Source organism: Enoplosus armatus, chromosome 6 (assembly GCF_043641665.1).
Source record: "Enoplosus armatus isolate fEnoArm2 chromosome 6, fEnoArm2.hap1, whole genome shotgun sequence".
NCBI classification, from domain to species: Eukaryota; Metazoa; Chordata; class Actinopteri; order Centrarchiformes; family Enoplosidae; genus Enoplosus; species Enoplosus armatus.
In genome coordinates this window covers 9,178,946-9,205,949 of record NC_092185.1, presented here as the reverse complement: position 1 = coordinate 9,205,949, position 27,004 = coordinate 9,178,946, and the positions used below count along the sequence as shown (strand labels likewise).

The 27,004-nt window shown below is 42.8% G+C and overlaps 1 protein-coding gene across 1 annotated transcript; it reads left to right on the top strand.

Annotated features, from left to right (window-relative positions):
• Positions 1–2,808: 2,808 nt before the first annotated feature.
• Positions 2,809–26,316, top strand: otogl (otogelin-like). The gene is made up of 58 exons (XM_070907372.1): positions 2,809–2,881; positions 3,368–3,410; positions 3,726–3,771; positions 4,031–4,109; positions 4,221–4,313; positions 5,497–5,651; positions 6,604–6,725; positions 6,947–7,152; positions 7,599–7,723; positions 7,998–8,104; positions 8,329–8,435; positions 8,594–8,719; positions 8,799–8,907; positions 8,985–9,031; positions 9,118–9,263; positions 9,365–9,491; positions 9,646–9,823; positions 9,910–10,034; positions 10,364–10,573; positions 10,888–11,056; positions 11,201–11,275; positions 11,493–11,536; positions 11,769–11,934; positions 12,055–12,162; positions 12,418–12,556; positions 13,360–13,494; positions 13,645–13,791; positions 13,897–14,016; positions 14,241–14,357; positions 16,097–16,253; positions 16,432–16,458; positions 16,589–16,768; positions 16,850–17,128; positions 17,225–17,342; positions 17,434–17,513; positions 17,652–18,520; positions 19,056–19,233; positions 19,325–19,467; positions 19,551–19,574; positions 19,679–19,771; positions 19,864–20,053; positions 20,344–20,561; positions 20,964–21,105; positions 21,206–21,391; positions 21,537–21,749; positions 21,966–22,070; positions 22,194–22,301; positions 22,449–22,550; positions 22,624–22,728; positions 22,917–22,957; positions 23,065–23,128; positions 23,276–23,454; positions 23,634–23,738; positions 23,812–23,931; positions 24,255–24,300; positions 25,106–25,177; positions 25,935–26,014; positions 26,116–26,316. The coding sequence occupies exons 1-58, from the start codon at positions 2,809–2,811 to the stop codon at positions 26,314–26,316; spliced, it is 7,869 nt and encodes a 2,622-aa protein (XP_070763473.1).
• Positions 26,317–27,004: the final 688 nt, after the last annotated feature.

Genomic DNA, 27,004 nt, shown 5'->3' with positions numbered 1-27,004 from the left:
GACTGCTATTATGTCTCTACTTCTCTACTACTTACTTTCATAATATTCACTGTTCCCTTTTACCAGTTAAATGATTGGTTATCAATTCCTTTCACTGTGACTGTCAAATTACAATTAATTATCCCATTGCAACATCTGACAATTGAAATGATACTTATTAAAGCTAAGAAAAGTACACTGATTATGGTGTTGGAGTACAGCCTAGAATGAGAGAAATGCCAAGATAAATGGTTGAACAGGTCAGATTCATAACAAGAATATGATTTAAAAAAAATCTTTCTTGGTTGTTTTTACAGGAGAAACGGGCCTTTTTCACAGCCGCCATTTTGACTTCTTATAGTAGGAAAAGCACAGGTATTACTAATAATAATATTATCTATGTTAATGGGTCAATTTTACTTTTCTAAGTGTCCTAGTGAGACATGACAGTGAGCCACGCACAATACCATGACCCTGAAACTGCAGCAATTAAATGGAATTCAGGCATCACTAATTTTATTATTTACACCAGTGCTCCTACTGTGACATGTCAAAATGTCTTCTGTAAATATAACCTATTATGTTGTCCAACATAATTCTTCTTCTAGGTTCATTTAATTGTACATGGGAAATAAGCAGTAAAGCATCACCCATCCTTTCTAATTTATTGGTCGACGATATGTGGTGGACACACTTCATAACATTTTCTTCTGCTTCTTTGGTAAAGAAAATAGATGCAGAGCCCTGCAGTTTTAAGTGTAAATGGTTACATAAAATCAATGAAAACAACATTAAATTCATAGTGTGTCCTCCTTCATAGTTTTTCCGCCCCGTACATAGGATGGACAAAATAACAGGAATTCCTAACCATAATGTTGAGAGAGTTGATTCATATCTGTAACAGAGAGGCAATAAGCATTATAAGCTAAATAGTATTTTTTATTGTTGGGCTATATTACATTGGACTGCGTTATATTGTACAAATGTTTCTTTTATTGTGCAGCACCATGTATATGATCAGCAATCAGGATTTCCTATTTCCAAATGTGGCAATTAATTAATTGTTAAACAAAAGTCAGTACTAGTTTACCAAAGCACAGCAAGTCATACCTGCTGAGGTACCGGGACTCAGGTATGGCCTAAGCCCCGCCCACACCGGAGAGGAAAACAATTGCGTGAAAGTTATTTGCCACTTTCGTCGGCAAGAAAACAGAAACATGGCACTAAAGCTACTGTGTGGTGAGATGCACCACTAACAGGGTAAAGAATACATAACCAAATTTATATAAGCTACCGTACCGAAAAACTGGGCCTTTAAGAAAACAAAAGTGGATACAGGCAAAAAGACGTGAGACATCAGCACGAAGAAAGGGAAAACAGATGCTAATTTGGCCAGACAAACTGTAGAGGCTGAAGCTAACTAAGTTATGCAAGGCCTAATAAATCTTTATTAGGTTAAATTATGATCTTACCTGTGGTGATTCGATGAAGTAGTTGTAAATATACTGTATGTATATTAAGTATTTCACTTCTGGCCATTCAGTGGGATCATTTCTCCAAGAAAGGAAAGGGGAGGAGAAGGGACACTGAGATAGACCGACAATATTTGGAGTTTGTCAATACACATTTTCCTCTCTGGTAGACACGGAGTGCTAAAGTAATACTTTCACAGGCTGTAATCTAATGTTTTTAGCTAGCTAGCAAGCTAACTACATTGTGGCGCCGATTGTTTTCCCCTCCGCTGGGCGTGGCTTTTAAACTGTGACGCATCGCGCTGTGTCTTTACGTGGTACGACTTTTATTATTCATTGAATTTAATACAAAACATTAAATAGCTAAATATCTGACAGTGTTGACTAATGCTGGCTATTAACCTAAAGTTAAATCTAGTTAATTGCTAAATGCACAAAAATTAACATAAAGCTAAACGAGTTGGCTTAGAGCTAGCTAACTGAATAGCTAACGTTTTGTTACTATGTTTACGATATTGGAAAAACAATAGCTACCACAATATCACAACTCTTACGGCCTTCAGACCTCTACTCGACAGTAGCTGGGTAACTTAACTTTAGCTAATATAGACATTCATCACACTCAGTTTTTGATTAGGGAATAATTTTTTCTCTAACTAGCTCACTTAACTTATTAGCTAACATTAAGCTTTTTCACAGATATGGTAAATTAGCATTAACTACTTGCTAAGCGTTAACAATATTTTCATTTCAACTAAATTAATATCAATTCTGTAACTTAGCTGTTCTTGTGAAGTTCATATGGTTTCTTTAGCTACACCACGACTTTACCTTACTGTTTTGTTCTAGGTGAACCTTATTTCTCATTAGTGTCCCAACAAGAAACTGATGAGAGGTTTCTGCCAAATTTATCACACGTTGCGGTTTGGAGTTAAATCCCTTGCCGTCTGCTTAGCTTAATGGCGCTGCCGTTTGTCTCCGCTTGTGTCGGCGTCAAAAGTGCCCCACCATTTGTCAGCTAGAAATGTAATGGTAACTTTAAAGGTGAAAACCTTCGTGATGGAGCGACAGACTTGCGGGCTCACACGCACACACACATAGACCACAGAGGCGAATAGCCAAGCCAGTCTGCTGGCTGAGGATGTTGGAGTGGCAGAGAGCAGTGCAGGGCAGGCTTACCTGCCCAGCCAGGTGTGGGCTACTCGTCATCAGCTCAGGGGGGCTGTCGCCACCAAGTTGGTTTTACAGGTAAGACCAAGCATCGTCCCGGTGCTACCAAACATCCTAAATCCTTTCCTCCCGGGACCATTGAGATGCACCGTTAACGTTTCGGCGGAACTTCCTTTCGGACTCTGAGATGAACTTAAAGTGGACAGTGAAACGATTTCTTCTTATGTCGTTTTCAATCTCCCACTTGCTGTTACTTGAGGGTGAGTCTGACAGTTTTACTTCCTCAAAATGTGATACTTATAAGCTACTTATAATAAGCTACACAGGTATGAATGTGAACTACATGTAACCACATAGGGGGATATTAATAGGTTTACCATAGCTAGTATAGATTCTTTATATTATGATTATATAATTAAGACACAAGTTATTTTAGAATAGTATTGCAGTAATCCAGCTTTCTGTTTATCAATATTATCTGTCAGAGATAATTTGTTTTTATAAATATCATGAAGTATACATTGTGTCATGTCATAAAACTGCTCACTGCCCTGCTAAATCATTACAAATGACGCAGATGTGAATTACTGAAATGTTTCTGATTGGACACCCCTGTATCTACCTTTAGCTACATTATAAAGATGATATGATCTACCCTTAGCTACATTATAAATATAATTTTCTAATAGATAAATAACTGATACCTATCTTGACAATTACAATTAATTGTATAACTTTGTCTTTAGGAGCTCAGAGCCGACTTTCAGTGGCAGAAGGAAGACTACAGAGGTAAATGGAATAAAATATTCTCTGTCATTAATAGTGTGCCCAAAATATAAGTGATAAAAAATAATAATAATTGCTATGATTTTTCACAGGCAATTCTAACACAATTTTATTGGCTGACAGTGATTTTTACATTTGCACTTTCTATTTTTGTCACTGGAGTGTGTGACAGAGACAGTGTATGAGTGTGTGTGTGTGTATGTGTGTGAGGGTTCAGTAAAGAGTAGTTTGGAGTTTGAATTCAAGTGGTGTAAAGTGCACTTAAGTCTCCCCTCTGACTGTTTCTTCCCACTAATGTGCATGTTTGTGTGTGTGCAGAAGGGCTAATGCACTTCGGAGGAAACGGGATCTCCTCGGGGAGGAGGTTGGTACACTACACCTAAGAGAACCAGAGGAGGTCAGGGCACCCACATGCGCACAACACCCTAACCGGCACAAAGCTGTCTTTGTAAAGAATGAGACACACTCACTAACACATACACTTTCTCCCACTCAGCCTGACGCAACTTTTAACGTACATCAGCAGGTACACCAATGACACAGGACTGTGTCACTGATGCTGTTAAAGCTTGAGAATTATTAAAGGAACTACTCTAAGTGTTTATTGCTTATTGTTTTCCAAGACATACAGACCACTGCTGTCGGAGGGTACTCTGTCACGCAGCATTTTACACAACTACACAGCCAGAGATGCCTCTTCAGGTAAATACACTACTTATGAAGTGATCCTAAATGCATTTGCAGAAGCTTAAATCTTTAATTACCCATATAGACTGGAGTAAGTGAACTTGAGTTTGTTCATGTGTTTCCCAGAATATTGCGGCTGCCTCAATGGTGGCTGGTGTCAGGAGGGCGGTGTGTGTGACTGTGCTCAGTTCCAGGCACTGGGAGACCGCTGCCAGATCAGTGAGTAATACACACACACCTACATGTCTTCCTTTGGTGTCAGCTCAGATTAGTCAGAATCTCATCTACATGGCAGCCTTGTTGTTGATTGACAGGCACTATTCCTAGCTGGTTAGCATAGCATGCTGACAACTTTTTAATAACCGTATACAGTTACACACCCAGTTATACAGGAATGAGTGTGCGTATGAGATTGTTCCTGTGTGCGCATCAGACTCTCCAATCATTCAACAAAGGTTAATTACCTGCACACAATCCAGTATTAATTATCAGATTTCCCCAGATCTCTCTATCTCTCGTTGTTAATACAAATCCACCACCCTCCAATCAATCCACCCACACACGCACACGCACGCGCACACACACACACACACACACACACACACACACACACACACACACACTTTTACTCCCTACAGCAGCCAGCAGCAGATATAAAATCACTTGCAATAAGGTAATAGGGTAAGGGCTGAGTGATGGAGTTTCTGGTTTCTATATTCTGAACAGACTCTTTATACAGTATATCAGGAGATCTGAGGTCACAATTATTGTAAAGACATTTTTCATTTCAATGAACTAATTTAGTGTTGACACACATGTTGGAAACAATATAGTTCCTGAGGGATCTGGAATTGAACTGAGGCTTGAAATGAAATCCTGAAATAAACTGTTTACTAGAAGATAAAAATATACATTTTTGTCACATTCAAGTCAACATAAATAGCATGAAAGTGCACCATAATAACAAGGTTTCTCAAAAAAACAAATCATAAAAGCTTCATCCAAGACAAATTATCACGCTCCCCAGCTGTAATGCAAATTTTGAAGATCAGGATAACAGAGCTGATGCCACAGAACACATGTTCTAAAAATATTCAATTAAAGAAATGTTAATTGAATCATGGGTATCTTGTAATTAACATATGTAAAGTATAATTTACAAAATGTACCATTTCGGATTTCCATCAGCATGACAAGCCCCTGACTGATAAGATTAGAAGATGTGACTCACTGTCACCAGCTCCCACCCCCTCAGATATTTGGGGAAGGTTTTAGGCAGTATCTTGGCACAGCCAGCTATGGGGATTTTCTGTAACAAAGGGCTTTTTAGAAAATCCAAGTAATCATTTTCCACTGATAAGTGGAGTGTCTGAAGTGAGTGAATTTCCCGTTTTCCTCTCAGTACCTAACCAGGGCCAGGATAGAGACGGGATCTGCAGGTCATGGGGTCAGCACCACTACGAAACATTTGATGGAATCTACTTCTATTTCCCTGGAACCTGCTCTTACATCCTGGCCCAGGACTGCCACTCAGCTACACCACAGTACACGGTGTGGGTAAGAGCATCGAAATTACCCACTGAAATATTTAACCAATATTTAACCTTTATGTATACAGGGTAGTTTGGCATTTTTGCAGTAACCCCATGTTTACAGTTAAACAAAAAGAATGCACCAGTGACATAAAGAAGCTAAAATACAGTGGTATTTAGCTACTTAAACCAATCAAAATGCTTTAACAAACAGGAGTTAGAAAGGGGTTATTGAATTGAATTAGATTTTTTCAGACCTCGTTTGAAGGATAAGTCTGGTGATTCTATGTTTTGTATTGCCTACAAATTCCATGAAAAGACAGAAAAATATGTCCTACTACTAAGCCAAAGCCTGATATAGCTTATTCCTCTGTGCAATGGACCTCCGTTGTTTTCCTAAAACTTTTGAAAACACATCAGTAAGCTGCACTGTTGCACTGGGTGACATGTTTCTTTACTACCACATCATTTCCTGATGTTTGAGTCATGTTTGCTATTAACTACAATTCCCAGCTGTTTTAGGAAATTAATGTATTCTTTTTTTAAACTATATATTTGTGTCTGAAAGTTTTAAGAGATCAATTAACAGATTGTTGGTTTTGGTCTTTTCATGCCGTTTGTAGGCACTAACAAAAACATAGGATATCACCAGCCTTATCCTTGAAGTTGGCAAATGATGCTAATAGCATTCAACAAAATTAAGGTCTTTAAGTGTTTCTAAGTGTCTTACATATTTTGTCATCCATAGTTTGATAATTATAGCATAAGTAAATTGAGTTGTTGTAGCAGTTTACAGGCACACCACGACAACCATTTGTGGCCACTGGTGGCAGTCTCATTATCAGATGGGCGACTGTGGTTTTCAGAATGCTAGCTCAGGTTACAGACCGTGGCTATTCCTTGTTAATAAATGTCCATGCTTTACCCTCTTTTACCCTTTCTTTTATTGTCTTCCATCGGTTTTCTTGTCTTCTTAGATCCACAACAGCAGAGTGTGTGACGGGAGCGTGTATTCATGCCCAAGAGCTCTCAGTCTGTTCTTCCCAAATGAGGAGGAGATCCATATCTCTGGATATCAGGTCCACCAGGGAGGCCGCAGGTGTGTGTGTGTGTGTGTGTGTGTGTATTTGTTCTGCAAAGATGTAGAAAGAAGAAGACAGACATAGATTTTTAGAGTCTCAATAAAACATCTCGCTACAAAACTATAAGAACAGAAAGTTTACAGCCACTGTAAAGTCCAAGTGGAACATTATTAGCGTGATTTTCAAAAAGCTCACTTTCTCTGTCACTCTCTTGATTCATCTGTCTCCGAAATGTCAGGTTAAGTCTGCCTCAGACTGTAGGTGGTGTGTTTATTGAGCGACTGGCCGATTACCTGCTGGTGAAGAGTGTGTTTGGCTTCTCCTTGGCCTGGGATGGAGGCTCGGGTGTCTACCTGAAGATGAGCGAGGAGCACCAAGGTGCCCCCTGTGGCCTGTGTGGGAACTTCAACCACCTTGCTGGCGATGACCTCACCACTACTCGTGGTAAGACCGGCCTGACCGGCCCCCCATCCTCTTATCCCTTCTCTCAGCACCCACTCACCTCAATTATTATTATTATACACTCAACACTGATTGTGGCCAATTATAGTAGCAGTGGGACCGGGAGAGACCAGAGTGGAAGGACAGGGGAGAACTGATAGTTAGGGTTTGAATGGCTGGAAGGAGCAAGAATCCTTCCTCAAATGACCAGTAATATGAACTGCGGTCCCTGCTTGTTTGAGTAGAGAGCTGTCTAGAAGAGAGAGGATGAGCTCAGAGAAAGAGAGAAAACAAGTGGAAAGGCTCTGGCTATTCTATTTTATGTTTGATGTAAATGTTTTTGATGACAGTATGTGCTTATTAACTATGCATCTTCTATCTGTTTCTTGTGGCTTGTGTGCTGCTGGGTGTGCATACATACTGTATGTGTGTTGGCTGTGTGTTTTTAGGCATTCGGACAGATGAGCCTGCAGTGTTTGCCAACAGCTGGGCAGTGGACCTGCCTCATGAGAGAGCCTGTCCCTCAGTAGATCTTGACTTCAATGGGCCCTGCCAGTCTGAGTCAGACATGGATGTAAGAGCCACAGAAACATTAGTATCACTCTATCACTGTGCAACACACACACTGAAAAGGATGAGATGTAATAAGGCAAATTAGGCTCACCACAGTATGCCATATAAATATTTTGACAGCTTGGTAGAAAATAAAACTGACAAATGTTCATGATGAACTCTTAAGACACTAGCATCTCTGTTTAATGACTGCAGCAGTGTTTGTTTTGCTTCCCCTCTATTATATCATATGCGTTATATTCATATCATGCTGTATTTATTGTGAATGTGTGCAGGATGCCATAGAGAAATGCAGTGCACTTCTCTTCTTCCCATTTCTGTCCTGCCATGAAAACATTGACCCAAATCCCTTTGTGGCCAGCTGTGTGTCTGACCTCTGTGTGTAAGTCGAAACACTTTTGATTATTGTATAATACGCATTGATTATTGCTACATTTAACTTTTTCTTCACCCTCTCTTCTCTGTGTTATTATTAGTGTAAGTTACAGAATAAACCTGCCTTCCATAACTAGCTACAGTGCAGGGCTTCAGTTGTAGAGACTGTCTTCAGATAAAATAAATTTTTTCCCGAAAACATTTCATAGATTTCTTTTTTCTTTTTTTCAGATCTGATGACGAGGAAACATTTTGTCGAGCCTTGGTTGAGTACACTCGAGCCTGCTCACATGTTGGCTATCCAGTAAGAGAGTGGAGAGACAGCTTCCCTTCTTGTAGTAAGTTAGCACTGCAGCTCCACATTCTCAGTGAAAACAAATCCATACATGACATGTCCCACTACTCATGTACTTTTATATTAGGTCAACATTTATTCCATTCTCATGTTCTGTAATCTGCCTTTGTGTGAAACTCAGGTGTGTATGTTTGTATGTAGATGATGGCTGTGAGGAGAGTTTTGTCTATAGAGACTGTATCAGTTGCTGTCCGCCCACCTGTACATTTGAGAAAGAGTGTCTAGGAACCAACCTGCATTGTCTGGATGGCTGCTACTGCCCTGATGGTATTTGATTATTTTCCAATTTCCGTCTGATTATGTTTAGTTGATTGACATCTAAACTTTTCATTCCTCTTTCCCACAGGTCTTATCCTACAAAATGGAACATGTATTGCTGTTTCTCAGTGTCCATGTGTTTACCATGGTACGTCATATGTACAAGGACATGTGCTTCAACAAGGATGTAGTGTTTGGTGAGTGTGGTAATCACCAGTGAGCATATACTGCAGCTTTGCCAATGTGCTGTTAACCTACTGCATGTGTTTTTTAGTGTGTGCATGGGAGGAGTGTGGAACTGCACCGAAAACAACTGCACGGGTGAGTTTACACTTTCAGAACAGCTTGTTACTGAAGGGGAAACTGTGAATTCAGATTGATTACCGGTACTTCTTCTCTCATCTTAGCGGAGTGTTCGGTGGTAGGTGATGTGTTTGTGACGACATTTGACGGGAGGATGTTTCTCCAGCCGGGGGCGTGTCAGTATGTCCTGGCAAAGAGCCGCAGCAGCAGCAGATTCACCGTCACACTGCAATATACTACCTGCGCAGAGGTAGCGTCCATGATGACTTGCATACACACATGCACACACACTCACCAACCCTGCAGTATCTTTTCTTCTGTAACCAGCCCTCCTGTGTGGTCCGTCTACAGCAGCAGGTGTGTATTCAGTCAGTGACAGTGGTGTTGGATGAAGATGTGAGTCGTCAGATCACTTTGACCAGAGAGGGGGAAGTGATATTTGGTGTCAACCCGGCGCCTGTCCTGCCCTATGTTGATGGTAGGAATCACAAAAGCCCTTTGATACACCACAGGTTTATATTATATATCAAATGCAGACAAATAATTCCTCTTTGCACTGTAATAAAAATAATTATTTCACCTACCCCTGTCACAGTAATTTCATATTTGATGTCTTGTTTCTGGGGGTATAGATGCAGTGGAGGTGCGGAAGCTGACCTCTGTGTTTACACAGCTGAAGGCAGGGTTTGGTCTGAGGCTGCATTATGATGGTCGAGGGGGGCGGGTCTATCTGCAGCTAGACAGCCAGTGGCGTGGACAGACGCTGGGCCTTTGTGGAATCTTCAATGGAAATCTACGAGATGACTTCCTGTGAGCAAGTACTTCCCACTTACAGATCAGTGTTGAGAATGTCACTTTACCTAACTGTGTGTGTGTGTGTGTGTGTGTGTGTGTAGGTCTCCAGCAGGTATGATAGAGGGCACTCCTCAGCTTCATGCCAATGCCTGGAAGGTTTCATCTGCTTGTGTCGCTCCAGTCAACCTCCCCATCGTAGACCCATGTGAGATGAACCAGCACAATGGTAATAATGGCTTCATCTTTTTTTATTTATTTCTATGTACTTGTTATTTTAAAATTGAAAGGGTGAAGGGTGGCCTAAAATAAAGCTAGAGAATGCCTCACATAAGGAGGATAAATTTCATGGGATTAAATGCCAGCCGCTCTACTGACTGCCCTGTACATCCTGACATCCTAAATAGTATTGATTCCTCTGTGGCACTGTGAGTTGTACAGCTTTTAGTTGCAGCGTATCTTTGTTTGTTCAGACTACAGTTTCAAGTGTGTTAAATGGGGTTGTGTGTGTGTGTGTGTGTGTGTGTGTGTGTGTGTGTGTGTATGTATGTATTCTAGTATTCTATGCATCCCAGTGTGAGGTGCTTTTGGGGAATGTGTTTGCCCCGTGTCATGGCTACATCAGTCCAAACGTCTACCAGCAGCAGTGCCGCTACCAGGCCTGTCGCTGTGGGAGCAGCTGTTTGTGCACAGCACTGGCTCACTACGCTTACCTCTGCTCCAAACACGGAGTCAACATTAATTTCAGATCACAAGTCTCTGAATGCGGTGAGTGTTTGGCTTCTGGGTCGCTTTTATCCATACTGTGTTGTGTTTAAAGTACTTTTAAATGTATGACCCAAAGTAGTCACAGGTTAAAACTGTGCTGTATGTAAGGATTGAGTATTTGTGTTTGTTTCAGAAACAGAAAAACTTAATTGTCCATCACATGGCAATGTAAATTTGTCTTTGACACAATTTGTCTCTGGCCCACACAGTGCAAATCGAGTAAAAGAATATACACAGAATTTGAGAAATTGAAATGCCCTAGGGGTGCAGTATAGAAAATGTGTATGACTTTGTGTGTGTATGTGTGTATACAGGAGTGGTGTGTCTTGGAGGCATGCTGTACCACTCTTGTGTGTCATCTTGTGGCCGATCCTGTCGTGCTCTGTCTAGCACAGAGAAGTGTAACCCTGACGACTGCGCTGAGGGGTGTGGCTGTCCAGACGGCAGTTACCATGACGATGTGCGCCAGCGCTGTGTACAACTGTAAGACTTCACCTCATATATCATCCTAACGATGGTCATCAATTGCTGTTTTATGCAGAAACACACACAGAGGGAAACACACCAACACAGAAAGCATCATCGTTAGTTGATGCAAGTTAAATACTGTCATGAGTTTCTCCTCAGGACTCAGTGTCACTGTTACTCCATGGGTGGTGTGTCACAGCCAGGGGAGGTGACCTTCAGCGCCTCTGGCCCCTGGTGAGTCACAGCTGGCTTTGACCTGCACTGAAAAGTGAAAACTCACTTTGGCTGCTCTCCTTACGCTCGTTGTCTGATACATTTGAGAGAGCAATAAAAACTCGAGTGATTGTCAAATGAGACGTAGAACACTTAAACTAATCTTGTGTTTGATAACATTACTCTCTTTCCCAAACACTCACCCTTTTTTTCTCTCCCTTCCTGTGTCCGCCATCAGCCTGTGCAGAAATGGGAAGATGGAGTGTGTGCCAGAGGAAAAAGGTAACCTCTCCGCACTCCCCCCTCCCTTCAGTTCCTGCTCTCGTTCGTTCCAACAACAAAGTGCCGTTTCAGGCTGTGTCCCTCTTGCTGAAATCAAGAGCCTTATGTCTGTGCTTGTAGCTTGTTTCCCATGACTGGCTGTTGCGGTTGATTTTTTAAGGCGACTGGGGCATTGATTTTCCTGAGTGTGCATTTGTTTGTGTGTATGTGTGCGTGTACATGCACATTGTAGAGCCAGATAGTGTAGAGGTCGGGGAGTGTCCAGAGGGGAAAGTGTACCACAGCTGCACCGAGCAGAGAGGAGGCGTGGCCTGTGCACCGACCTGCCGTAACCTGATGTTGAACCTCACCTGCCCTCCCAGCACACCATGCATCCCTGGCTGTGTCTGCCCTCCTGGGTAAAATTATTGCATATTGGTGTGTTTTAAAAGACCATAAAAGTAAATGTTCTAGTCCAGTTGGCAAAACGTGCTATACTTTCTAGGGAGTCATTTCTCTCTGTTCATTTATCTATGAAGGCTGGTTCTGCACCATGGGGAGTGTTACTATCCAGAGAACTGCCCCTGTGCCTGGCTGGGCCTTGAATACCTGCCTGGAGAAAGCGTGGAAACATCATGTTATAAATGGTATACACCTTTACTGTACTCCCCATTTGTATTTAGAGACTGATCAGTGATACGATGACATTGTTTACAAATTAATGTTTTGCTAAATTTAGTATGTGCAATTCTCCATGTAGGGTTAGGACTCATTTCTAAGCAACTGTATCTCAGAACATAAAATTGTATAATTCATAGTACGATGAATTTCCATGTGTGACATGAAACACTTTTGTTTTCTCTTTACTGTTCTCACGTGCGTCTACCTGTTCGTCTCCTCAGTGTGTGTCACCGCGGCTATTTTAACTGCAGCTACTCACCATGTCCAGCTGTGTGTACTGTCTACAGCGACAGACACTACCACACCTTCGATGGCCTTGAGTACGACTACCACTCTGACTGTCAGGTCTACCTGCTTAAAGTGAGTAGATTCTGTGTGCGTGGATCTTTATAAGTACTTTCTGGTGTGCACATTTGAGTGCTACATGTGCAAATAAAGGTGCAAAATGACGTAATTGACTTGGCAAATTTGTGGATTCAGTTTAGGCTCTGAAGTGCTAATCAGTGCTTGTGCTAGACTGTGTCAGAGAAGTGTGTGTGAGAGATGGTATGTGTTCAATGGATAAGGAGTAGCATCCTCCACATTTCCTGGCCAAGGCTGATTTGGATCTGGGAAAGAAGATCCAAGCTCATTTCTAATCTTGGAAGAGAGAGTGGTTTTTAATTAGAGCAGATTAAGGTGTGCGTGTGCGTGTGTGTGTGTGTGTGTGTGTGCTGGTGGGTTTGCACTGTGGTAATGCTAGCAGACGTTGTGCAAAGCTGTGGCGACACAAAGAGGCCAGTGTTCACTTCAAACCCCAGGGCTCCTGCGCTCCCAGGGATATAGAATTAGAATTAGCAGAACAGACATTCCAATTCAAGCCCAGCAGACTGCCTGCCACCGTGCAGACCTGAAAACAATGGGGAAGCAGGTCAGAGCTGTGTCCTAATAGCCTAAAGTTGCTTCCTCTTCTTGTCACCTCTCATGTCTCCAGAATGACACTGTTTCCTGAACAGGTAGAATCACATTTCAAGTTTGAATCTGCCATGCGGCATTCAGATATTGCATCTCTGGCTGCTGTGGCTATAGTAAAGCAGAAATTGTGTTTGTTGGACAGAGATTAGAGGAGCTGATGAGACTTCCTTCCCTCGCAAGAGTAATATTTTGTCTTCCCCTCTCACCAGAGTGCAGGAGAAACCGAGGTGTCCATTGTTGCCCAAAACAAGGACTGCTATGAGAGCGGCATTGTGTGCATGAAAATACTGGTCATTCACGTGGGACTTACCAAGATCTACTTCACCGACAACTCTGGCAACCCTGTACGGACTATACACACACACAGTCACGCTCTCTCTTTACCAGTCAAGCTATGTACCTGTGCCTCTTTTCCTCTCAGAAATATAAAAACGAAATATATCAAAATATATCTGCTGATTCCTGCTAATACCAATCTACTTGTCCTGCCTTAGAGCCCGTCCACTGTTGTAGGTCGAGGGTCAGAGTTTGAGCTTTGGAAAGCAGGCTACTACACTGTGGTCCACTTCTCTAATCAGGACCTGACCATCCTCTGGGACCGCAAGACAACTGTACACATCAGAGCTGGACCTCAGTGGAAGGTCTGGACTAGGGGTTTTTAGTGTTCTCAGATATACGAATATATGTAGACTTTATTATGAAATGAATCCAGAAACATGGCTCAGTGTCTGCTTTTTTTCCTCTAGAGCCTCCTCAGTGGGCTATGTGGAAATTTTGACAGTGTGACAGTGAATGACATGACCACCTCCAGCCACTTGGAAGTCAATAATGCACAGACCTTTGGAGATAGCTGGGCGCTGGGACAGGTATGAGTCAGCTCAGCTCCTCTCTCCTATTAATTCTCCTTTTACCCTCTTTCCTCTTTCTGTCTTTGTCTATCTCCCGCCCACTCACTCATTCACTCCCCTCTCGCCTCCTCTGTTGCTCCTGTAATTTATGTGTGCTTGTCTCCCGCGAGTCCACTGTGATATTTAAGAGTAATCAGACACTCGATCACCTTCTGTGTGTGTGTGTGTTTTGTGTGTTTTAGTGTGAAAGTGAGTATGTAGTTGAGCGACCGTGTGAAGGGGACTTAGGCAGACAGCCGTACGCCAAGAGGGAGTGTGCTCTCCTCTACAGCGATGTCTTTGCACCCTGTCACAATGTGGTGAGTGCCATTGAACTGATGCACGCACACACACACACACACACACACACACACACACACACACACAAACGTCTGTACAGAGTGAATTCAGTTGTAGAAAGGTTATCTTGCTTGCAACAGGGGAGTAGGGGTTGGTGAGAGGTTATGGGAACAACTTCTAACTGATCCCAGCAAATACACTGTTCCTCAGAGATGAATACCAAACACCACACCAGATGCAAGGCTACACACATGCACAGACACACATACATACACACACCTGAATGTTTTATTACAGCATAGTATTTCTGTATGTGGCCAGCAGATGGAGCCATGTATATATGCACAGCGTCCACCACATAAAAACTGAAGCCATAGATAACACTGGGACACCCAGTTCACTTACTTGACTTTAGTAACAACATGCAAATAGCTTAACTTTCAATAAAAATGAACACAAGAACTAATCCTTGCATATTTCTTTTACAAAGCCTTGACCATTTTTACTAGCGTGTTCCTCCAAGATATTATTTCTGTACCCCTTTTATCAGGCCGAAATAGTGTGTGTATATATATAGATGGCACTGTAACCATAGAATTAAGATATTGGTACATTTGTTTATAGTGTGGTGTAAAAAACCCTTTGCTTACCTTAACACACACAAATAAATAGATCCGAAGTGTAATAGTTGCACTGAAACCTTAAATCTGTAAGGTCATGGTTAGATGACACAGTCACAGTTTTTCCTCACTCTGGTCGTTCAGATTTCTTTTCAAAAGAGAAGGGAAGTAAGATTTTAAAAAAACTAGTGAAGCTAGCCAAACATCCCTATTTTAGTGACTTTACTGTCTACTGAGTTTTCTCCATATGCTAATGCTCAGAGAGAAAAGCACCCATCCGAGAAAGTTATACAGAATCCAGAACTGTACATTTCCACTTCTACAGCTCGGCTTTCTTGAGAAAAAACAACTTTAGAAGACAATGTGTTTACTCAAACCCAGAGACAACAGAGTTTCATGACGAGACAGAAAATTTGTACCATACTGCAGAACACAATCATTGTTCCTGTTGTACAGGTTCTTGTTTTTATTGGCAGTTGACAAATGCTGGTGTAAAAGTGATACACTTATAGTAACTGTTTAAAATACAATTTGTAATGAGATAATAAGATAGGATTAATTGAATTTGTATGATACTGCCCACATTTCACTGATTTTATTAACATAGAACATTTTTGGGAGATTGTTCATAACCAGTATAAAAAATGTGAAAACATCTGCAAAACTCCAGAATGCCCTTTTAGTAACATGACTGTATTTAATTTCAATCCTGCTGCTCCACTCAGGATGCAGCCCATCACCTAATTGATATCTGTCCTTCTCACATCTAAAATTATGATAACACAGATTAAAGTTTTGTTAAAGTATGCTGTTTATGCGCATTACAGTAGCCAGTGTCTAAAGCACAGGGCCAGTCAACCTCGCCTTTGGACAGACCAACTCATTGCTGATGCATTTTGTATGTCTGTCATCGAGCTCATCTGATCCCTTCTGCACCAGAGGTTGACCCACATTCCTTTGTCCTGATGTCTCATCACTCCTTCCCTGACTGAATTATTGAAAACTACTCACCCTCTAAACAAGACCTCCCCTAGTTTCCCCCGGCGAGATTTGGCCTGGTTCACTTTATGATTACTTGTGTGTATGTGTGTGTGTGTGTGTGTGTGACCACGTATATGTATGCTGTGCATACCCTTTAGGTGGATGTGGCCTGGTTCTACAGGAACTGCCTGACAGACACTTGCAATTGTAACCGTGGGGGAGACTGTGAGTGTCTCTGTACGTCCATCGCTGCATATGCACACAAATGCTGTCAACAGGGGGTCACAATACACTGGAGATCGCCCTCTGTCTGTCGTGAGTACACACATACACACACATGCTCATAGTATGTTTATCCAATCTGTGTTGGTCGGGGATGTGACCCCTGCTTACCTCTTTGACCCACTTTGCATCAGCCAATATTCTACTATTTTTCATCTCTACTCAGCTACTGAAATGCTTTATAACTTCTGAACTGTCTTGTCTCTTTCAGCCTATGATTGTGAATACTATAATCAAGGTATGTATGAGTGAGAGTTAGTCGTTTTCACAGAGCTATTTTGTTGCCTTTTCCAAACCTTACACACTCTGATTTCCTGCTAGCTTGTCACCACACTAATTTCCTCTCTCTTTCTCTCACCTCCCCACAGAGCTAGGCGATGGCCCATTTTCCTTGGTTAGTGCTGTTTATAATGACACCATGTTTGGAGTGAATCGCACCAGCAGCTCAGTGTTTCCTCTGGTGAGAGAGAGACCAGGGCAGTTGCCCGCCCCAGGCCTACTGTTCAACTTCATGATCACAGCAGGCTTGCAGAAGGACAGAGCATCACGTGAGCATCCATATTTACACAATTACACACTACTGCTCTTTGTTATTGGGGAATTTAACCCCCATTCCTGTATTTTTGCAGGTGTCCCTGTGGTGTCACTGGAGTCAGCAGAGAGACCAAACTATTTCCTCGTCGTGTCAGGCCGCAGCCATCTTCAGTTGGAGCGCTGGAGTCGAGGGGCCGAGTTTAGTCGCAGGGCAACCTTTATCCAGCACCAAGGGCTGCTTCTACCAGGTCACACCTCGTTCGAGCTTGTCGGCCAACCTGGAATCTTTCTGACACTGACACGCACGGCTGCACAAGCTCAGAGATACGACACCTCGGAGAGCTTCAAAGTCAGCAGCAGCTTCACACTGGAGGGTCAGAAGCACATGCATGTACCCAACACAGATACACATATGCATTTACACACACACAAATACTAACAAAAAAAGTGTTTTTCATCTCCTCTGGCAGAGAGCACCTTTGTGATACCTTACCGTATGATGTGCGAGTGGCGCTACCAGGCCTGTGCAAGCCCTTGTGTCCACACGTGTAGTGATCCAGACGCCACACGCTGCCAGTTCCTGCCTCTGTAAGAGGCTTGGCTCATTAAAAGCACTCATTATACAACCAACATAATCTATGCTTATCTCAAGTGCTGAAATAGTTTCTGTATGTTTCAGTGTGGAGGGCTGCTTTCCACGCTGTCCAAAAAATATGGTCCTTGATGAAGTCACTAGAAGATGTGTCTACACAGAGGACTGTGAGTGCAACAAGGATTTTGTCTTTAAAATGCCATTTAAAAGTTATGATTTTCTTATGTAATACATATATTATTTACTTTTATGCATTATTTTTTAATCAGTACAATTTATGTTATGATATTAATCGTCTCCACTAGGTGTGTCCCTTCCCCCAACTCCAACGCCTTTTGCATATGTGACGCGGTCCAACAGAACTACTACAGCACCGCCAACAACTTCAACTACAACCACTACGACTACCACTACCACTACTACTACTTCTACAAGGCCTACAACCACAACCACTGCTACTACTACAACCACCAGAGCAACGACTACCTCCTCCAGTACTGCCAGGCCTACAACCACTACTACTACTCCAAGTACAACATCAGCCACTGAGCGTGTCACCACTCAACCCACCCCGTCTCCATCTACAACTCCTCCTACTGCTATTGTTTCTACCACTGTCACTCCCTCAACCCCGCCAGAGACAACCACTCTTAGCACGACTGAAATGTCCCCCACTCAAACTACGGTAACCACAGGGGTCACTACAACGGTCACCACAGCAATACCCTCCATTGTATCCACTGAGGCTACTACAGTCCCCTCGACTTCTTCTCCTCCATACCCAACTACTCTTGCTTCCACCACCTCGCCCTCCGTCCCTACCTCCACTACCGTTACCACACCATCTCCAACATCCCCAGTAACTTCCACCGCACCTCCTCTAACCTCCCCCTCCACGCAGCCACCACCCACCACAACTGCCCCCACCTCCACCACTTCTGTCCCTGAAACCACCAAGGAAACCGTGACCACTCCTCAACCTACAACCATCGCCATAGAGACCATCACCCCAACAGACACAACAGTTGTGACATCCACGGCACCACTTCCTACAACCATCGAGCCCACTACTGAGCCGGTAACCACAGAAATAATCACAAGCCCTGACACCTCTCCTATAACAGAGGGAGCATCAACCACACATCCTTTCCTCTTGCCCTCTACGTCCTGCACTGTAAGTGTTGCTATTGTAGTTTAAGTTCAGCGCACACACACACACACACACACACACACACACACACTGTTCATAAACATGCACACAAACACCTTGAAGATTAATTTGTGTATTGAACTTGATAAATTGGGACAGTTATGCTAGATTTATGTATTATGTAATTGATTAGTGACATGAATTGAATTACTTAGTGGTTTACAGTATCTATAGACATTTTCACAGCAGACATTTTGACTTCATCAAATAGTAGGAAAAGCCTATTTCACTTTTAGAAATATGAAATGCTTTATGTTCTACTACTACTGGAAATGTTATATAAACATTACATTGTAAAATGTTTCAATTATCAATATGCATATCATTGCCATATGTATGAATCAATCTGTATCTGTATATACGGATAGTCGCAATGTAACAATGGGTGGATATAGAAACTATAAAAAAACTGGAAAAAAGATACATTTATGTATAGAAATGCAAATGTTTGTGTTTACTGATGCAAAAACAAACAAAATGTTTGTCGTTGTCTCCACAGCCTCCGTACTCCTACCGTATCAATGAGTGTGCCGAGCTGATCTGTTTCAATGGAGAGCTGCTGCTTCACAACTCCTCTTTACACTGTCGCTACAACACCACCCCGCCCCAGTGCAGTCTGCTGGGCCTCCCCATCCTCATCAACACAGACCCCTGCTGTCCACAGTGGCAGTGCCCCTGTAAGTTTGATTGTTTATGTTAAAAATCTGATTCTCCCAGTGATTCTTTAATGAGCAGTAAGATTTTATTGATATGATTTGCTTGCGCCAGGTCGCTGCACTATGATGTCAGACCTGCGTGTTATCACATTTGATGGCAACAACGTGGCCTTGTATGATAACGGCTCCTACATCTTAGTTAACCTGCCCAGAGAAACTATTATTGGCACCGTGGAGAAATGTCCAACCAGCCAGGTAACATACAAAGAATGAAATATGAAAATCTGACATCTAAAAACTATATATTTTTTTTGTGAAATGTTTCGTTTTTTTTGTAGAGTGTAAACTCCATCAGACGAACTGTGAGTACAGTCTCCCTTTCATTCCCTACAATTATGTTTCCATCATAATCATAAGCTGTTCATTCAGTAAATATCATCATTACATTTTCTAATTTCCCCTGCAGAGCCCTACAGGTGGAACATCTGGCCTGTGTTTTAAGAAGCTGAACATTACTACCTCCTCCTACAGAATCATTATCAACCGACTGGATCGGAAGGTGAATCTCTTCACCAAATTAGAGAGAAAAATTCAACTTATCCCACGCAGCTAATGTGGTTCTTGTGTGCCTGTATGTCCGTCTGTCTCTAGGTGACAGTAAACTACAGACCTGCTAGGCTTCCATTCTCCCGTCACTCTCTTTACGTGGAAGACACAGGCAGCATGTACCTGATCCACACGCCCGGCGGGGTCAGCATACAATGGTATCACAGCACTGGCATCATGGTGCTGCAGTACATTGCTCCTTATAATGCGTCTGAGCCCACTCGAGGTCTGTGTGGTGAGTCCACACAAACACACAAACACACACCAGCTTTGACTGCATCAGCACCAGCCTCATTTATCTAAGTGCCAGCTATCAGCACCTAAAGGCTTAGTGTCTAAACAGCAGCAGCACTTTGACTTGAGTCATTATGGGATATGACAATTTGAGATGTTGAGAGCCATTTGGTTTAATTAGGCTGTTTCACACACACATTATCTCACTCCACATTTACATTGCTCATTGACATTAATATAACTCACACACATACACACTTACACCAAACATCTGTCTGCCTATTATGTCAGGTTGTTGTGACGGGAACCCAGAGGATGACCTGAAGCTGCCTAATGGCACAGTGGTCAGAGAGGTGGGGGACATGATGCTCTTCCTGCAGGCCTGGAGAGTCCACACCACCGATGAAACCGAGCACACACGCAGGGTCGGAGACAACTGCACCACCGGGGACTGCTCCACCTGTCTCTCCATGCTCCACCAGAGAGCCTTCACGCCATGCCACAGCAAGGTTGCTACAGTATTCACACAGCATTTTATAAGCTTGATCGTAAAGCGTGTGTTTAGTTACTTTGCCATGACTTCTGTACTGAAAAGTCGATTTATTAATTTTGACAATTGATTTATCATTTAAGTCATTTATCAAGCAAAAATGCCAAACATTCTCTGTTTCCAGCTCCTCAAATGTGAGGATTTGGGGTTATTTTATATAATTGTGACTTGAATATCTTTGGGTTTTGAACTGTTGGTCAGATAAAACAAGCTCTTGGACAACGTCACCGTGGGAAATTGTGATTGGCCTTTTAAAGACTAAACAACTAATTTTGTGATTTGAAAAAAATCGACAGATTTCTCAATAATGAAAATAATTAGTTGAAGCCCTGCATGATTTGACCTGGTTGTGTGTTTGCAGGTCCCTCCGGAGCAGTTTTGTGACATCATGTGGGCGGGGGACCTGCACTACAAGGATCACCAGTGTGACTTTCTGGCGGCGTACGTAGCGGTCTGCTACACACATCAAGTCTGCATCAGCTGGAGACGACACAACTTCTGCCGTAAGGAGATGCAGGCAAAGAAATGACACACACATACGCAGATGTACTCACTTGTGCTTCTTGTTTGCTCATGCATTGCTAAGTGCCTGTCATCCTGTAGCTTTGCGGTGTCCCCCTGGTAAGGAGTATCAGCCATGTGTGAGCACCTGCACCAGCCGCACCTGTCTGAACAGAGAGTACTACGAGGAGACCACCTGCTCCTTCATCAGGGAGGAGTGTGTGTGCCGCAGTGGAACCATCCTGCACCGCGCTGACTCCCCTTACTGTGTAACTGAGGATCGCTGTGGTGAGTGACAGAGCAATTAAATGCCTTTGTGATAAAAACTGCACTGTCAGAGAGTCTGAATAAGTTTTGGATTGTGCTTAATGTTACTCCTTGACTCGCATACAGCTGTATCATCAGTGTATTTACTTGGCTCTGATTTATCCAGTGTGCACAGATAATGAGGGTAACCCCCGAGCCCCGGGCGAGGTGTGGAATGGCTCTGCTCGCGGCTGTTGTCTGTACAAGTGTATGGAGAATGGCACTGTGGTGGCCGTCGAGCCTGACTGCAACTCTGTCTCTACACCACTGTGTGAGAGGGAGGGAGAGTATGTACTGGATGTGCTGGAAGAAGGAGCCTGCTGCCCAAAGAAGATCTGTGGTGAATTTAAAAATTACGTTCTTCTTTGCCAAGCAAAGAATCTGATCCAAACTAGAACGTCTGGAGATTGCATTCGAGAGATGATAGTTTAATCTTCTCCCTTCATTCTGCCTTTAAGTCTCACTCTGTATAGTAATAATCATAACATTTTAGTGAACATGAGACCCATTAAATGATATGTTTCCTCGTCCTTTTTGCTCCTTTACTAATTGTCAGAGTGCAATATGACCATCTGTGACAGCGAAGCTCCACCTTGTGATAATGGGAACAGGCTAGTGATTGGTTACAGCGCTCTGTCCTGCTGCCCAGAGTACAGATGTGGTGAGAACAAACTTTCTTCACTCTATCCTGCAAAGTTCTGCAAAGTAAACTCCTTGTTTAATGTGATATTTGGCCTGAACTTGTACTTTCACTAAACACTTTGCTGTGACTGGTCTTTCTCAGAGTGTGACCCCATGGCATGCCCTTCTGTGTCTGCCCTCAACTGCAGGGAAGATCAGTTCCTAGTGGAGGTCAGGGGGGGGAAATCCTGCTGCTACTCTTACCTTTGTGGTAAGGTTTTTTTTAATTGTGGTTCACAGGTCAGTCTGAAACTGGAAATGGAAGTCTTTGGTGTGAGGTTGGCCATCTGCTGTATGACGCCTCCATCAATTACAGCAACAAAACTGAATTTTCTGTTTGTGTTTTCTGTCTGAGCAGTGTGTGAGTCATGCATTGAACCCATTCCAACTTGTTCACACGGAGAAATTCTGGCTGTGGATCTAAACACCACCAACAGCTGCTGTCCACAGTACCATTGTGGTAAGTGTGTGTATGTGTGTTACTGTGTCTGTATTTTCAAAGTCATGTTTATACTTTCTCCCATGTGTTGCAGTGTGTGATGTCAACCTCTGCCCTGAATCATCTGTGAGCTGTGCACCTGGTCTCTCTTTGGTTCAAACTACTGTCCCTGGGCATTGCTGCCCACAGCACCACTGCGGTACACACTCAAAAACACTTGCATACATTCATTCACACTAATATACACACACATACACATGCTTCGTATTTGTTTCTGGTGTGTATGGAGTTGATGATTGGAATAATCTCAGAAGTTGTTATGCCTGTCACGTATTTGCATAAACGTCACGCTACATCTCTCTTTAACTTCTTCTCTGTCACTCCCAGAATGCCAATGTGAGGACAGCTCTCTCCCCTTCTGTCAGGTGGTAAGTCAGCAAAAAGCTGCATCACAAGTCACTGTCTAATCAGGTCTTTGCTAGAAGGAAGAAAAAGTGAGCAAATTTAGTGAAGTCAGCACTCTGTTTTCTCTCAGGGGGAGGTACTGGTCGAGTATCCAGACAGCAGCTCCAACTGCGGCTGTCCTCAGCATACATGCCGTATGTGAAATGCAAGCATGAAAGCTCACAGACACACACCTGACACTAGGGTGACAATAGACAGGCTGTTTATGTCTACAGCCTGTCAGTTACAGAATAATTATTTCTCCTATGGTTACGTGTGTGTGTGTGTGTGTGTGTGTGTAGAGAAGGCAGAGGTGTGTCTTTTCCAAGGCGTAACAGTGCTGGGCCCAGGCCAGTCTCTGGTTCAGTACCTTGAAGGAGAGCTGTGTTACACTGTCCACTGCCTGCATCACAGAGATCCAGACTCTGGCTTCTACGCCATGGAAATTACCTCTGTCAACTGCTCCCAGAAATGTGGACCAGTATGTATCCCAACACATTTAACACATTTTGATAGATCACATAATCATTGTGAGAAGCATTTTTCTGATTTCATCTGTTCAGCTGTAGCTTTTACACCATGCCTCATCCACTTGTCTTCCCTTCTTCTTGCATCTTGTACACGTCCTTCACTTCTTCTGCATTCACCTCATCCTTTTAGCACCAGGTGTACGTAACATCCACGGACCCTCAGGTGTGCTGCGGCTCATGTAAAAATGTCTCCTGCACTTTCACCAATGAAAACGGGACAACCGAGCTTTTCGCCGTAAGAACAAACACATCCACATGCGCTCAACGCTCCCCTTTTTGAGTAGTACTAATTCTGATTGTGTTTGCAGGCAGGGAGTTCCTGGGTGGAGAACTGTACACGTTATGACTGTATGGAAACGGCAGTGGGAGCGGTGATACTTGCCTCTGGGGTGGTTTGCCCACCTTTCAATGACACAGAGTGTATTCAGGTCAGGGCCTCCAAATGCACTATGTATCTGAATTCAAGGTTGAACACTTGCAACCATGTATTGTTTACATTCATAAGCCTAATAATTACAGTAATATGTCCCTGGTGATTTGTCTGTGTTGTGTGGTAGCACAGATCAGGTTTTCTAAGACCTATTCACCCACATACATTCCAAAGACAAATTTAAGTTTCATTGAAAATAAAATCTGAAAACATTGGATTTGATTCATACTATGTATTAATATGTTTTGTTTGGATGCTTTGGAGTTGTTTGAACGGTGATTCCCATTGACTTTGTTTTCTCTTCCTGTTCTCTTCTTGCAGAATGGCGGTGTGGTTCAGAGCTATGTGGATGGTTGCTGCAGGACATGTGAGTCTCCAAATTTATTTGGTGCTTCTGGTAATGCTTTGAGCTGTCAATCAGAGGGGGTGAGCGCCTTGTTGCCTGGCAGTGGATGGGCTTATTGGCTGAATGGTTGGGGGTGTGGCCTGTTGTAGAGGGTGGAGATAAAGCCTGTTGTTGGCCTATCACTACATTTCCCACAAATCCCTGGCTTTCCCAGTTTGTCCCCAAAGACAGAAGCAACATTTGATGGAAAACTCAAGGACTCAAGGAAAAATTTAATAGAATGATATAATATGACTGCAGTCAACATTTAATAGTTATTACTAAGTCAATACATAACTTCCTGGACTTGCTCCTGCTTTCAAGATGATGACCTGTGAACTGTTCTTCATGTCTACAAAATATTAAGATATTTGCAAGTTGTGTGGATCAAAGCTTTAATATGTGGTAGTGACATTTTGTCTCCCTGGGAATTCAGCATTGCAGCCACGCCCGCTTGCCTGCTTTAGCAGTGACCTTGCAGTTTGGCCAATCAGGGTGCTCCACGGTGAGCGTTTTACCAATGAGGATGCGAGATGTTTCAGGGGTTAGAATTTGCCCTGCTGAGCTGCTCTTTGTAGTACATCAAATGGCTGAGTTCCTTGGCTGGCTTCCTGGAGTGACCCAAAAAAAGAAGTGAAATCCATGTGCATGCCAGCTGCACCGATTCCATCCTCTGTGTGTTTGTGTGTGTGACGCTGAACTGTGTTTTCTGAACCAAACGTAACCTTGTGTGTGTTCTCATGACGTCCTTTGAACCGGGCGGCTGCGGTCCTGACGATGCTCCCAGGTTCTGGAGTGGGTGTTTTACCATTTACCGTTAACCCTGTAACCCCCACTGGTAGTACTAACTGTGACACAGGTACCACCACCTTCCACTCCTCCCACTTACAATGATTCTTTGGCACCCTGACACACAGTGACTCATTCACGTGTACTTTCAGGCTTTGTGTGAATGTGTGACCCTTTTTTTGTGTTTGTGTTTGTGTGTCTTGTCTTTTCATTTTCTTCCTCTCACTGGTTAACCCCCAAAACACAGTATAACATGAACATCATCTAATCTCTCCAGTGGGAAACTATCCATCAGACAAATTGTGTTGAGACAAAATGAGCTCCAGTGTTACCCAGTCATATATTAAGAGCTGGAGGTCATCTACTCTTTTCATACATTCCAGCCCTACACAGAATCCTTTTGATTGGCTTAAAAGAAAGGTTAAGTTTAGGTCAGTAGCCAATAGGAGAGCCAGATCTCTGCTGTGAGAACTGTGCCCTCCGGTCACCCAACTGTCAATCAAAGCAAGCTCCTACTGCTTGGCAACAAAGAGCCCTGCTCAATAGGCCTGTCAGGGTTGTGTGAGTGACAGGTCTCTGTGGTAAAATGATCAAAGAGTGTGTTTGTTTGTGAGCATATGTTTACCAGTGTGTGTATGTGTGTGTGTGTGTGTGTGTGTGTGCATTTCTTTGTGTATGTTTGAACTTGCATCTTCATGTTTTCTGCTGTTAAATGGTATGTTGTGTTTCCGTTTATGTGATTTTGCTCTGGACCTACTGTGTGTCTGGAGCTACTTCTGAGTGTTACTCTGTGTACGCATCATATTTCTGTGTGAACACGTGTGTAGGTAAAGAGGATGGTAAGACATGCAAACGTGTGGCCATTCGGACGACCATTAGAAAAGATGACTGCAGGAGCAATGCACCGGTGAGAAGGAGAAGAGAGACATGCTAACATAAAACGAGGAGTTGGCTGAAACAAAATTATATACGAACCAATGTCATTGTCCCGTCTCTCTCCTCTTGCAGGTAACAGTCTATTCCTGTGACGGGAAATGTCCGTCTGCCACCATATTCAACTTTAACATCAACAGTCACGCCCGGTTCTGTAAGTGCTGCCGCGAGAGTGGACTACAAACCCGCTCCGTCACACTCTACTGCTCTCGCAACGCCACAATCGTGGAGTACAACTTCCAAGAGCCTCTGGACTGTTCCTGCCAGTGGAACTAAAAACAGGGTTGAGACAGAAAACATGAATGAGAGCATCACAAATGAAGAGAATGTACGAATAGAGGGGTGAATGTGGGGGAAATCTTATTTTCACAGTACTGATGAACAAGCATGAAAACCAGCCATTTTTCATTTTGTTAGTCACTATAGTTCACTTTAAAACACTGACCTTGAGTCGTAGATGTAACTGAAATATATTGAAAATAACTGATGTGAGTGGGAGATTGTTTTCAAGTAGTTTATTAGTCTTTATTTCCTTTAAGACCTGCTGTGCCAACCCTGTCGGCTTTTTAGTGCTTTCAAGTGATGCTGCGATGCCAGTAGCCTCTTATCTACTGTATATTAACAATTGATATCATGTCGACACAGCAGTTGTTGCATTTTTTATATCCGCTGTTGGGTTCAGACTCTGTATATGCGTCTTGGTTTGTCTTAGGAGAAAAATGTAGCCTTTGTACAAATGAAAAGTGTTATGCGATGCTTTGTTTCCTTAGAAAAGTTTAATGAGTTTCTAAAATGTGATCTTTACCCTCTTTGTAGTTTCTGTATTTTGAAGTAAAGTAGGTGAATAAAAGATTTAACAGTGAATTTGTCTCTATTATTTCAGACAGGCTGACTGTCCTCATCACCTGCAATGTGTCCTTTTCACACCCTGCCATTCTCAAACCCTTAATACGCACACACACCC

What these genes read in the sequence shown, in the direction of transcription:
- otogl (XM_070907372.1), top strand. Translation starts at nt 2,809, where the DNA reads ATGAACTTAAAGTGGACAGTGAAACGATTTCTTCTTATGTCGTTTTCA. An exon ending in GAGCTGGACCTCAGTGGAAG is followed by an intron (nt 13,792 to 13,896) that starts GTCTGGACTAGG and finishes TTTTTCCTCTAG; the next exon opens with AGCCTCCTCAGTGGGCTATG. An exon ending in GAGATCGCCCTCTGTCTGTC is followed by an intron (nt 16,254 to 16,431) that starts GTGAGTACACAC and finishes TGTCTCTTTCAG; the next exon opens with CCTATGATTGTGAATACTAT.